This window comes from Blennius ocellaris (assembly GCF_963422515.1).
Source record: "Blennius ocellaris genome assembly, chromosome: 1".
In the NCBI taxonomy this organism is placed as follows: Eukaryota; Metazoa; Chordata; class Actinopteri; order Blenniiformes; family Blenniidae; genus Blennius; species Blennius ocellaris.
The window spans coordinates 15,510,223-15,524,778 of NC_137650.1; the positions used below are offsets into that span (position 1 = coordinate 15,510,223).

At 41.0% G+C, this 14,556-nt stretch overlaps 1 protein-coding gene across 1 annotated transcript in view; it reads right to left on the reverse strand.

The window, feature by feature from the left end:
• Positions 1 to 5,574: 5,574 nt before the first annotated feature.
• LOC308130490 (CD81 protein-like) overlaps positions 5,575 to 14,556 on the reverse strand; it is a 30,562-nt gene continuing 21,580 nt past the window's right edge. Inside the window, exons 3-8 of the mRNA XM_080496893.1 lie at positions 11,450 to 11,547; positions 11,099 to 11,173; positions 9,957 to 10,076; positions 9,642 to 9,740; positions 8,275 to 8,358; positions 5,575 to 7,788 (exon numbers count right to left, since the gene is read on the reverse strand). Of these exons, the coding sequence (XP_080353019.1) occupies positions 7,726 to 7,788; positions 8,275 to 8,358; positions 9,642 to 9,740; positions 9,957 to 10,076; positions 11,099 to 11,173; positions 11,450 to 11,547 (539 nt within the window). The 3' untranslated portion in view covers positions 5,575 to 7,725. The remainder of the gene's footprint in view (positions 7,789 to 8,274; positions 8,359 to 9,641; positions 9,741 to 9,956; positions 10,077 to 11,098; positions 11,174 to 11,449; positions 11,548 to 14,556) is intronic.

Sequence of the window (14,556 nt, forward strand, 5' to 3'; positions counted from 1 at the left end):
TCGACTTCATCACAATGTTAGAATATAGTGGGGGGGGACTCAAACTTACACAAATTGTAAGACTATAATAAATGCTCCACGAGTTTTGCTTTAATTAAGTGTCATTCATTGAATATGGAGAGAAAGCCAGACAGGAATGGGCTATCTCTGTGGAGTTTGTATGTTCTTGATGTGTATATGGATTTTCTCTCCAGGTGGTTTGTTGCCATATGTACCACATGTTTAAGCCTAATTTGTGACAGTAGACTGCCCAGAGGTGTGACATGTGACTCTCTGGACGACGTTTCACCTCCATGTTGATTTGATCATTTGAGCATTGTTGTCAAAGTGTCACTCAATGGATGCTGGTACCCTTGTGAAGTGTTCAAAAGGCCTGATAACCTGACAAAGGCTCTTAGAATTAATTATAATGAATAAGATGATTAAGGATTGGCTGCCTGAGGAACATACGTTCCAAAAAAAAAAGATAAACATGTATCCAAAAAAGACCTACAAATGACTCAAAACAACACATAGGTAAGAAATCCAAACTATTTGTTTAATCACAATGATTAAAGTGTCATTTATACATCTTTCCATTGACATTGTTTTGTGTTTTCTCTGGATAACTAACAATAAAGGTAAACGTTTTGACATCCAGGGTCAATGTCACTGTTGTTCTCATCGTGCACCATTGGGACAATTTACACAAAAAAGCTCATCAAAACGTGCAGAAATTCCGGGAGACGTTGTGTTCAGACTTTTGTTAATTAAGCAAACTATTTCTGCAAAAAAACACAAAAAAACTTGGCCGGTCAAGGTGGTCAGGATTTTGGTGAAAAACACAAAATGGAAGGGAGCAATGGGAGCAATGGCACGCACACACACACACACACACACACACACACACACACACACACACACACACACACACACACACACACACACACACACACACACAATGTCAAAGGCTTCCAGTGTTTACATTGTATTGTTCTCAGTTCCCAAGTGTGTGTGGATTCTTTTTCAAAGCAAACAACAGCACCTATTAGTGGCCCAACATGAAACTACATTGTTTGTAGTGTTCCTGCTTTTCCCCATGTAATAGACATAATTTTCAAAATGTTTCTTTGTAAACACAAACTTTTTTTGAAACAAAAATGCAAAAGTGACGCGTTCTCCCTTGAAGCATTGTCAACGAGCCCTCAATGTCTTGAAGACGTATGACGCTCAGTCACAAAACACTCCTGTCCTCAGTCTGTCAGAGGGGAAAAAAGACGGAGGAAGAATCGGGGTCAAGTTGAGCCGACAGCTCAGCTGATGTTTCAGGAACGACGAGAAACACGTGCTTCATCTTTCGCCTCAATGTTCTTCTAAACAAATCGCAAACAACAGAAGCTCCAGAACCACAAACATGTTTCTATTCGCTTGGTTTTCTCCCAAATGTGACTGGTCTCTGAGTACTCTTCCAGATGACAACAGAGGGGCAGTTCTCCTGTCGGTGGCGTAATTGTTTCAGGGTCCAGGAATGTGGATTTAACTTCAGCCAGCATGAGAAAGTGTTTGGGGGAGGGGGGGGGTCTGGGAGGCCGAGGGAGCGCTGACATGTGAGGAGCAGAGAGGATCGGGGAGGGACAGAATCCCTCAAGTTCTTACATAAACCTTGTCCTAAACATCACACATGGCGTTTCTTCGCTTCTGATGTCAGATTTCCTTTGATCCTGTTTCCCCTCCTGCGTCGCCCGTGTCCTACATGTTTATCCTGTGTCTTTGCTGGATGTGAGTTTTGGCTTGTTTTCATCCTCAAACATCCAAGAGCTTCACCCCAAAAAGCCAGTTTTCTGACCCCGACGGAGACGTTTCTTCATCAAACCTTCAGATTCTATCCTTCGACGTGTTCAAGGCCTCCAGTATCAGAGGAACAAAGCAGCCCGGTGGGTGTGATGGTGCCTCCGCCCTGTTGTACATCATAGAACACAATCAAGTGCCTCGACACCATTTTTTTTTTAAACTATTTCCCACTTTTCCTTTCAGTCTCCTTTCATCCTGCTTGGTTTGCATAATAAATGACGACGTTCTCCCTATTCATCAGTGAGAGGGCAGAGATAACAGTCTTTACAGAGATCAGTCTTTACAGACGAGGAAGGAGCTGGAATTCAGAGCATCTGGGACTAATACTTTCTGCTATTCATCAACCAAGCAGGCAGCGAGGCGTTGTGCGCCGAGATAAAGCAGCAGCAGCAGGCCGAAGGAGACGAGAGGGAGGGACGGCGGACGGCTTGAGACTTCAATGCAGCCAACAAAAACAAATCAATGTGAGAGATGTTAACTCCTCGTTGTGTCCAAGCGGCACCAGCGAGCTCCGTTTAACAGCTTCTTCCCTTTGTTTTCTTTCACAGGAAGGAGATGTGTGTTTCAGCTTGTTCCATTAAAACACTTTTTTTTTCTTCTTTGTCAGTGGATGGAAATGACAAGCCAGTCACATTTAGCCGACATAAACTAGTGAGTTACTGTGGCTTCTTCTCTGCAACCGTCACTGATAATTAGGTGTCTGTAAGTTAAAAATCATAATCTGTCTTATTTACGCCTCTACATTGTTTTCTCGTCATCTTAAATTCACCGTTATGCACATTTGTATCAAAAAGAAAGACTGAGCACATGTGCAGATGGAACATGAAGAGAAACTAACGATGCAAAAGTGTTTAAAAAGTCTTAAATAGGTGAAGTTGAAAAAGGTTTTCCATCCTTTGAAATCAATAATCAACTATTTCAAATCCTCCTGAACACTTTTTTCTATCTACAATGGAACATAGGCAAGGTGTAAGATTGTAAATTAGGTAACAAAAAGATGAAAGAGATCCCATTCGCCGGTGGTCCGCCTGCAGTCCACGTATTTCATTAATAGAAAATCCCTTGAGTAATATAAAAAGAAATAACTCTTCATAGTAGCAGAGGTCACTGTCACATTACTCATACAGAGAGACACTTGGATCTTCTCCACACACTGAATTTAATATCACCCAAAACAAAACAAAAAACTTGGCTTTACTTTGTAGGAGGAGGCTGCAGAAATCTAATTCTGGCTGAGGAGGAACATGCAAACTCCTCCTTTCTCCTTTTATATATTTGTATTGTTGGTACATGAACAGATTTAATGAAGTTCATTGCTTTCTTTTGGATTTATGTATAATTGGAGAAATAGGTTATTTCATCATTGCAAAAATTAAGAAGGAACTGACTTCTAATCAGTGAACATGGAGATCTTATAGACACATACATGTAGATCACAGATCACACACACATATATATATATATATATATATATATATATATATATATTCTTGTCTTCAGTTAAAATATTAATACGTGTGATGCCTAAAACATACAATATATTTTACTTGGGAAATGTGACCAAAATGTTATCATAAAAAACTGTAATGAATAGTTTGTTCATGTCGTGTTAATAGAATAGTCATGAGATTAAGATTTAAAAAAAAAAAAAATTCTGTTAAAAATAGGCTGTAAAGAAAATGTTGGATTATTTCTTTTGCAAAAAGAGACTCAACACCAATTATTGTAATTTTGAACTTACTCACTGAGCCAGTACCAGTTCCAGTACCCCCCCCCCCCCCCCCGCATTTCCCTCATGTTGTGAAATTTCTCAGCTCAAGATCAGAACTCAGACATCAGAATTACTATTTTTTCCTGAGAAACACAAAAACCAACAGGTTTACTTTCACCTCAGATCAAAACAAGTATGCTCAGGTTTTTCCCTTTGTGTAAAGTAACAATATACATTCATTAAACTCCTCTTAGGAACTTCTTCCCACACGTCGTGACCTACATGAGCGTTTTTTTTTTATCAGCGTGGAGAGCTGCACTTTGGGGAGAAACCTTACATCTGCTGTCAGGAATGCTTCTGAAGAGGCACACTATGCATAATATATGTCAGCTGATGAACGTCTCCCAGCTATTTTACAGTGAGATAATAAAGTGATCTCATCATCAGCGATGGGAAATTTAGGCAACCGTGAGACTGATGATACATATCATGTGTTTATTTTAGGAATCGGGGAGAAGCAGGGAGGTTTCTTCTAATCTGATATCTGCTACGCGTTTTGTTCCAATCATTCCAGAGATATCAAAGTGGTCAGACTTGTTGTGAAAGATGAGGCAGCTTCAAGCTGCTCCTCCACTCAGATTGAACAAACTACTTTCAATTTAAACAATCGAGCCGTCTGATTTGTTTGTAGATGTAGCAGTCCAACCGTTAAGACATTTATTTGATAATAATCTATTAATTGGCCGACGTTTCCTTCGGGCTTTCGTCTCAATGGTTAAAAACAAAGCAGTTGTTTGGGGAACAGGTGGACTCTTTATAGCAGGGGTGTCAAACACATTTTAGTTCGTCACAGATTTTTGCCCTTATTCCTCTTGAAAAATTCCCTCTGGACTTTAATCACAAATTAGACATTGCCAAACCATTGCACCGACTCCTTTAGAAATGATAACTCACCTTCAATCACTGGATGTTTTCCTTTCATGTGATGTTACCGACCGTCTCCTGTTGTTTAAATATATATATACAAGTTATTTAGTCCTTATTTATGCATATGTTCTGCATCTCTTTTAATGTGGGGCGGGGCCTTTGTAAAAAATTTTCTGCATCATTTGTTATCATAAAATTGAGAAAGTAATTTTTTTTTTTAAAGGCCAATTTCACATTGAGTGGGCTGGACCAGTTAAATAGTGCCATAATAACTTCATTACTTTATTAATATTTGAACCAGATGCTTTAAATCAGATCATCCAACATAAGGCCCATGGGCAAAACCGGCCCACAAGTGTCTCCAATCTGGCCAAAACACCAAGGAAATGGTTAAAATGTTAAATAAAACATTGGTTTTTAACATTCTTTAAGAATAGTGAACACAACACAACACTGAGAAGCTAGAAAACACGCATTAACCTCAAAGTCATGCCATCAGGGGGCGGTTGGGTATTTAAAAAAACCAAAAAAACCTAGAATGCTACTGCTATAGATTTTTTTTTTAATATTTCACTGTATTTTGCACAAAGTTTCACTAAAATCAGATTTATGTTGAGATTGAGTCATTTTCTGTAGCAACAGCTTGGTCATGTTGAAAATAATATTCTTCATCTTGTATACTGAGACTCACAACAAAGAAAAACTTTAACGTTTAAATCTAAACGCGGCACTAATTGACTGGTCCTACTCGATCAATATGAAACCAGGCCCCTGAACGACAATGCGTTTGACACTGGATTTAAATAAAGAATTTCTTTATTAAAGAAATTGCAATTAAAGTGTAAATAAATGTTTGCAGTGTTAAAAGTGTTTAAAGCCTTAGAAGACACAACAAGCCTGATCTCAACCGTCTGCTCATCTATGGCTTATTTCCCATTAAATATTCTAATTTAAGCTTTTGCTTTTTTTTTGGACTCCAGTCTTCAGTCCAATGTGGGGAGACTTTTTATTTATTTTTTTTTTTATTTTAACCAGACTTTCATCTCATTTAACTCTGCCATAGTAAAAAAAAAAACTCCAAAAAGTAAAAACAGAAGCCCAGCAAGCTATTTGTAAAATACATTTAATCCCTTTATATTTGGGCAAACCAAGGTCTACAAGAGGTGAGGGGGTGTCGATTCCGGTGGCAGTGGTTCCAGAGTGTCAGTTATGGCAGCAGCACAGCATGAGAGTGACGGTCTGACCCTCCCTCATATGACACTGCCACCAAATCTTGACCCCCCCCCTCACCCCCTCACCCCTCCACCCCCTTGCTTTTTCTGTCCGGACTCCTCAGACGACGTACCAGACAAAAGATACCACGATACAAAGAGAAAAAAGGCATACATAGTTTTTCTACAACCGTCATTATTTTTCATCAGCACAACACACACTAGAGCCGCCGGCTCGCCGTTTCCTCGGGTCGTTTTGAACAAGGCGAGGTTTAAGTCGGTTGAAAGTCGTATGTGGAGGGTGAGACGAGAGGCTGTGGGGTTTTCATGTGAGTATGCGGTGGAGTTCTACCGGTGTCGGCTTGATGTGGAAGAGTCTGCTACTGTCAGGAGTTCACCGCCTTTACAACCTCATTAGAAGATTTTAAAGCCCTCCGTGTATCACTACAATCCATAGGAAGACAGAAAAATGTACTTTACATGGCTTTCGTATTCATACATCAGATTTGGTGACAATATGAGATTCTCGTCTTAAACAGATCTGCAATCATGATATGACTTTTTAAAACGTTTGAGCACAAGACGACATAATCGTACTAACTCGTACTAACTCTTGATGAAATGTGGTCACTTTAAAAATAAAAAAATAAAAAAATTGTAATACTAAAGACAGTAGCAGAAACTTCATGCTAACAAGCTCTTCCAAACATTTTTTTGACCCCCCAAAAAAGTGAATTAATACAATTGTCTCGGTGGAGGAAATGTTGGTAGCAGGTACGGGGGGGGGGGGGTGCACGGCGTGGAGGTCAGCTCGGCTCAGAGCCGACCTCCACCAGATAAGGCAAACCACACAATCCGAGAGCAGAGCGTCCGGTACTTTAGCACTTAAAGCTACAACAACCACAAACAACCGCGGTGATCCAGACGTCACATCACTGACTTTTGGTTCCAGCTTTCAGACGGATCACATGCAGCAGCAGTGGGAGTTCCCTTGACCCGGCGAAGGCGCCGTTTTCTGCGTGAATCCGTCGTAAAGTTGTCTGAACACGTTTTAACTTTTAAATTGTGACGAAATGAAACTCATAGTTTTGGATGTACACACAAGTAGTATCTCAGGTTGTCTTTACTGTATATTATCACTACATTTTAGGGGAATGGCTGTTTTAGCCAGTTCAGTTTCGCTCCGCCCCCATTTAACTTTAGAAGATACAGTAGGTCCTGATTTTAGCTTCTTCTTTTATTCCATTCTAAACAGTTTAGCTGCTTGAGAGGCTTCTTAAAAGCCAGTTTTGCAAGCAAATTTTAGAAAACCAAACCCAAACAGCTTATTAATAAGATTTTCAAACAAGATCAGACGACTTTACGACCAATTCATGTGGAAAACTGGAAAATGTTCATACTTTCTGCTGCCTCTGTATATTTTGAACCAAGACAATGACCTGTAGTCGATGCATGTTGTTCTATGTGGCCGGGTGAGGCCGATCCATCTTCATCGTCATCATCATCATCCTCATCCGGGTCAATGTGGAGCAAGATGAACAGGCACAAAATACAGGGAAGATACAGGAGAGGGGTTCTCATGTAATACAATATCCATGCTCAGGCAGACATAAAGCACTGTCAACATATATTTATATACAGTTTATACAGAAAACAGTGAAATATCATCCATAAAATAAGGATATAAGACCATGGAGGCGGGAAAACCACTAATCAATCACTAAAGGATTACAGCACCAGGACTGGTGGGCGTAACTGACGTGTGACAGTGTGATATAATATCTACATATCAGGCAACGGTCGCACTGCTCCACTACGCATAATCTGTGACTAACGGAAACAAATCATGGACAGTGTGATAAGATGCTGCGTGGAGGATGGTTACATTGTTGTAAAAAGCTGACTAAATCCAGATAGCAATATACGTGACATTCCTGGTTATAAAAAGAAAAACAAAAAAATAAAACAACAAAAGGGAGGAGGAGGAGGCAGACACTGCGGCTCATCCTTCCTTTTAGTAATGAGCTGCGCGGGAAGCGCGCAGCTTTAGTACACCGGACTGTTGCGGATGCCGCAGCACAACACCATGCTGAAGATCATCTCGAAGATCTGAGAGGGGAAACACACATTTACACTTTTAACAGCAGTGGAAACACACCGAATGTGCAAGAGTTCAACCAGGAGACTCAAATCTCTACAGAAAATCACCGAAAACACACTAAACATCTTTTAGAGTGTTGTTGTAGTGCTAAGTGCATTGTGATGTGAAGGCATGCAATATGACAAATAACAACCAATAGTGGAGGCGTCTACAAAACTCACACTCCAGAGTTTAAACACAGGGTCATTTGTAAATCACATACTAGTCCTGTCATCTGCTAAAGTTATTAGAGGCAGTTTATGATATGAGCCTCTTGTGTTGAACACCATCAAAACTTACTGTTTTGAGGTGCGCCCCCTTGTGGGCAATTCTGGTTTGAGTAACAACAACAACAACAAAAAAAACTCAGCCACTTTCAAACTCCTTTCCCCTGAACATCTGCTCCATTTACTCATAGTTACAGATGTCAGACTGTGTTTATAAAGTGTGCTCACCATGATGATTGCGACCACCAGAGCGGCGATGCCGATCAGATAAATCTTATCTGAGAACAACTCCTGAATCCTGGAGTGGCAATTCTGAAAAGACAGAGAGAAGAGAAGACGTGAGCGTCCCTTCCCGCTCAGGTCAACTGTCTCAGACCGAGTTGAACATCTCATAGAGCATCTGACCACCAGAGGTAATGGTCAGGTTTCTGAGCTGCTGTGGTCAGTGTGTGGGAAGCACATTTATTTCCTGTGAGGCACTTTGTGTTTGCATGTAACGTGCCGACTCATCGATTGGTCGTACTTTTAACTTTAATATGATACGATAAACAGAACATGATCTTCGACTATCCATCTCCGATGTTTTGCCTCCTGAATCCCCGTGAACACGTGTGGAGCATTTAAGACAAAATAACCTATAATTCATCTTGTTTCTGGGCCACTTTTACCATCATGAGGGCCAGATCACATTTAAACCAAAGATCTATGAATTATCGCAGCTAATTCAATCATCTATATGTCTCTTAATTTTATCAACAGGACTGATAGAATTATGTGATGATATTTTACCTTGAAATTAACCAAAAAACGAAAACAAAACAGTAATTTCAAGTGTTACCTGCTTCAATTGTGCTTAAAACAAACACCATCCTGCCATTGTGAAAATAATCATTATATTGTCCGAAGAAATTGTCTCGCAATGAATAAAATATGTGTCCGATCTGTAGCTTCCTACATTATCAGTTTGTTACTCTGGTGTGTGGTGAAATGCTGAAAATGATCACAGTCCAAACAGATTTATGTGGACGTGCTCAGAGGTCGGTGTAATATGCAGTTTGGCCTCATGGTGGCGGTGTGGCGGTAACGACTGAGGGGGTCCCGTTCTTCACACTGAAACTGTGAAACCATCAAAGTTCACCACAGATCAGTCAGCTGGAGCGAAATCCGACAAGATTATTCTTTTGTTTCATATAATATTAGGAACATTTGTGACATGTTTACAGCTAATTAATTTTTTTTTTTCACAAAACATTATGAAAACCCTGAAATCTGCTGCTGAAAAAAGGGCTTGTTGTAAATAAGTTATATAAATAAATCTAAGTTATACATACACAAAATAAGTGATGTATATCAAAGTATAAACACGCCTACATACTTATATACATATATACCTAGTTTAACATGTGGTTAGTTGCTGACATGTGAATTTGATATACAAACACACACACACACACACACACACACACACACACACACACACACACACACACACACACACACACACACACACACACACACACACACACACACACACACACACACACACACACACACACACACACACACACACACACACACACACACGTTACACTTACAATGGAGTATCCCTGGCTGGGGCAGAGGTCGGTCAGGCCCAGCTTGTCTGTAAAGTGTGTGAGGAAGCTGGTCCCTTGGCCTTTACCGCAGCAGTTCAGCTGAAACGCAATCAAATAGTGACATCTTGACATGCAGTTCTGCTGCTTTTCCTCTAGATGGTGTTTTGTCTTGTTTTTTTTTTTTTTACACAGCAGAGGATAACAACACTACATTACAACGTCCAGGTCCTCCAAGCCAGAAGTGTAAAATAAAACATTATTGGACCAGGGTTGTACAGATGATTCAAGCAATACTGGTCAGAGTGTGTCCCGTACCGTCTCGTGGAAAACCTTGAGAACAGAGGCAATGGCTTTCTTTTTTTCCGAGTCAGTGATGGTTTGTGTCAAAGCCTGGTCGTACACCGAGTTATAGAAGTTTATCATCTCCCTGGAAACCTGCAACAGAAACCAAACACACGGTGAAATAAAACAGACGGCCTGCAAATGAACCAGGAGAGGCTAAAGCAGCATTTGATCATGTTGTGATTCAATCTCGATTAAATCCATTAAGTTGGGAGCTGCCATTACCTTTAGGTGGTCTCAGAGTACAGATACAGAGTCTTTAAATTCTGCTGCTTTACCCTCAAAAGTAGAACAATTATCGGCATATAGATTGGTTTGGTAATGACCCTTTTTACAGGAGTGGGAAACCAACTTTCCCAAAGGGATAAATGCAAAATTAGCAAGTAAAACAAAAAAAAAGTGATTAGTATGGGCAACTGTTGCCCTCAGAGTCTTTCCCAGTATGTGTCCGGAAATCAGGATTACATTTTTCAAGCTCAGTAAGTTATAAAAGAAAAAAAAGCATTGGTGCTTGACACAAACCAATAATGTAATAATAGTCAATAGCATGAGAGATTTGGCCATTTTTTTACCAGACTCTTTACCAGTAATCATGCAGTTTTTACTGGACCGAAGCACATTTTACTGGACTAAAGTAAAGTTTAATGAAAATATATATTTTTTTTTTATATGAGGCTGTAATAAGCAGCTTCGCAAACATCCACGTTGATGCTTTGCGGTGTTTTGAGAGTAAAATACGTCCAAACAGTGGACATAGTCATGAAAAGTATGATAGCATCGATGCTAACTTCCCTCACCTCCTCGCTGGCTGCAAACTGTGGTATGGATTTCCTGACTCATCACTCCGCGTCTCATTGAGACCCGCCTCCGTTCAGGAAATCCAGTCCACATTTTGCAGAGCAGCGGAAATCTTGACATGAGACTGGTTTTAAGAGGATATTAACCAGACCAAGGGCATTTTTATCGGTAATGTTCAACTGTCCGACGTATTTCGTAATCACTGCATTCTAGATGTAATAACACAAATAAGTTTCATTAGATTTAAGATTTCCCAGTGGCATGTTTTATGTTGCCCGGGTCTGATCTAGTGTATAAGTGTAAGTGTGCAGTCTTACGGTGTCTCTGTGCATGAAGCCCCAGATCCCAGCAGCAACCTCGCAGGCGAACAGGATGACTAAACAGGCGAAGAACTGCAAGAGCAGAAAGGCAACAGGTCAATAAAAGCATTTTTCAAAGGCCGTAGTGAATGTGCTTTATTCATCCAAAGGCATCCCGTGGAGTTTCTTCATGAAGGTGGTCTTGTTTACGTCCGTTTCCTGGTTCGCAGGACGGTTCTGTGCTTTTATTGGCTCACTGATTAACATCATGATGACTCAAAGGTTGTGATCTCCTTAAAGAGAAAGCTTCAGAGCACAAGCAGAGGCCTGAAACTCCGTGAAGGACCTTTGCGTGCGACTGCGACTCACCGTTCCCAGCAAACACTGGGACTCCTGAATGGCTCCGTAGCATCCGAGGAAACCGACCACCATCATCACCGCGCCGACAGCGATCAGGATGTGGACGCCTACACACAGACGGGCAGAAAACGGCTTTTACTGAAAGATTAACAAAGTGGAGCCGCGAGCGCCTCACACACTCCGATTTAATCCGCGTCTGAGGATAATTGAAGTTAATAAGAGCTGCTTTTACAAGAAGGCAAACCACTTAAAGTCTTTAAAACCCCCACGGTGTTGAAGCGCTGCCCCACCCCACTTCAATGTGCAGGCAGTACCAGCAACTGAACAGCAGGAGGCACCACCTTGTAATGCCAACACCACTGTGTGAGTCACCTTAATGGTGTGCGTTTTGTTTTTTTTAACAAATCCCCGCCTCCAGATTTCAGGACATTATCTCGGATCTACGCCGTTTGTGTCCTCACGGCAGCCGCAGAGACATTCCTCCCTCTTCGTGTTGCAAGACGCTTGTTTGGTTTCAATTATTGTGGAGGAGCAGCAGCAGGGCAGACAGAGTGTGTGAACTGAAGTCTTGCTTTTCAGTGACACTGCATAAAAAAAACCAAATGAACCAGGAGAAGCTCCAAACCTCCAATCGGGCATTTTCTCTAATAATTGTTTGCTTTTGTGAAAAACAAACATTTTCATCACGTTTACTTTGCGCCACAAGGAAAGACTTTAAAGTTTAAATCTAAAAGGTTATCGTTTCTCTATTTTGCCAGTCGGGGTCCACTCAAAATGCGACTGGATTATACGGGGCCCCTGAACCGAAACGTGTTTGACACCTCTGTCCTAAACTCTGCTACATCCTGTGTTTGCTGCATTTAAAGCGCCTTGGTTTGTGCTGAATTCACACCTCGACAGACGTCGGTGGAACTGCACGACAGAGTGACACCTTCTCAAACGGCGGACGTTCACAATTCTGCAAAAAGTCCAAACTGACGCAACGATCACACAAGGTCTTGATTTCACCAGACAGAACGCGTAATCTCGTGCGTTCAGCCACGTCAAGAGTTGACATGGGGTATGATCTGTTCGTGTTGATGTGTAACACAAACTACTGTGAGGCAGTGTGGGGACAGGTGCCTCAGTATTTACACCCAGCAGTGGCCAGCAAATAAGATAGAATTGCTTTATGTCACCTAAAGACATACGTATTTCCATCAATTGCATAGTGATATGTGCAAACATCAGAATGGAAAAAAAGATGGCTGTACGCAGGAAAAGAATCGAAATGCTCATGAGAACAATTTAAAGCAGTCTTTAGTGTATTATGTAACGTCACAGCTGTTGTTTCTGCTCCTCTAAAAGTTGGAATCGTACTCAATTTAAACTTTAACTTTGTTGTGGCAGAGTTTAGGCCAGGAAAATGTCAATATTTTCACAAAAACCGAACCATTACAACAGAAAGTTACTACAATCTCAAAAGAAAGCTGTTTTATTTAAACATTCTGGTTCACATTACAGTGAAACGTCCCAGAAACGTGTTGCTTTTATAAACTGCATGGCTTTGAGGCTAGTCTGCTAGTTTTCCTATCAGCATCATCATTATTTCAGCCTCTATCTCAGTGTTGTGTTCTGCCTGCTACTCTTGGGAAATGCGTCCAAAAAATGTAAGTTTCCCTTGAAACTTTGCGGGCCAGTTTTGGCCCACGTGCCTCATGTTTGCCGCATCTGCTTTAAAACCCTGTTGCCGTGTGGATATGGTGCAGTATTACACCAGATTTGTTTTTCCCCCCAGTGTGCTCTGCAAATCTAAGCGGCTCAGAATGAAACGAAACTTTACACCTCTCGCTTGTATAATGAAGAAAAATCAGACGATTGACAACAGGCATGTGCAGAACAAGTGTTCTTTTCTCGATAATACTGGTAGCTTTCTTTCACAATCTGTTTCGACTGCATGGCACTTCCTTCCTTCCCCTCTCGTCATAGCAACCAGCGCTCAGCATCCGATTGGCTGATTGAAAATTCTCCTTCGTGGACTAACTGCTCACCGCCATAGCGAGAGGAGCCTATCAGAAAGCATTTCTCCTCGTCCAGCTCCGTGGTGTGTTGTGTTGTACGTGGGCTCCCTCCCTTGCTGGGAGTGGCGCTCGGTGCCCGGCTCCAAAACCATCACTTCTGCTTGTCAGTTCAGACGGAATTTGATTACAGACCACTAACTGCTCCTGTACTTTGTAAACCCCCACCCCGCCCCCCCTCCATTTCTCTCTCGCTCTCGGAGCCACACAACTCAGGGTAATTTAGGAATCGATATGTTGCCTCTCGTCCTGCAGCTCTCCCACTTGCTCTGTCCTCCCCGGCACTCAAGCTATCTCTCCTCCATCGCTCCCCTCTTTCCTGGCTCCTCGCCACCCATCTGTCCTTTCTGCGTAATGCATTTTTCTCATTCATAATTATGCCCCCAGCAATTCCATTTAGTTAAATGTCTTTTCCTGTGTTTTTATTGAATTTTCTCATGGGTTCTCATCCATTATGTGCAGTGTCTGCGCCGATCCATCAAGCTCTCTGGATGTGAAGAGGAGCTGCTGGATTACAAGACACTCACTGATACAAACAAAGAGAAGCAAAGCAAAGACATTATTGAACAAAATGAGCAACAGGAAATAAAAAAAAAAAAAACTAAAGAAAAACAAGAGAAAGATATATTCCATCTTTTTTTTAAAGATTTTGTTAAAAGCGAGAAGATACTAATTTAGAGCTAATTGCATCTTTTATCCAAAAGGTGGCAGTAAAGACTCACTATCGTCTTGTGTCGTCATTGGAATAAGTACTTTTCAAGCTACGAAAACCGAGACAATAAAATATATTAGGTTGAGAAAATAAAAGTATTGTCACTGTATTTCCAACACTACATGCTAAAGCGGATCTTCTATATTTTAGGGCAGGGGTACCAAACCTACGGCTGGTGGGCCACTTCCAGTCAGCAACCCTCCGACAACTGGCCCACCACTTGATGTAAATAAATTCAAGTTAAAGTGAAGTCTGTTAATTCCCATTCCATTTTTACCTCATCATATTAAAAAAAAAAAAAAAAAAAAAGATTTTGGGCATAATTAAAATAATTAAAAATATTTTAT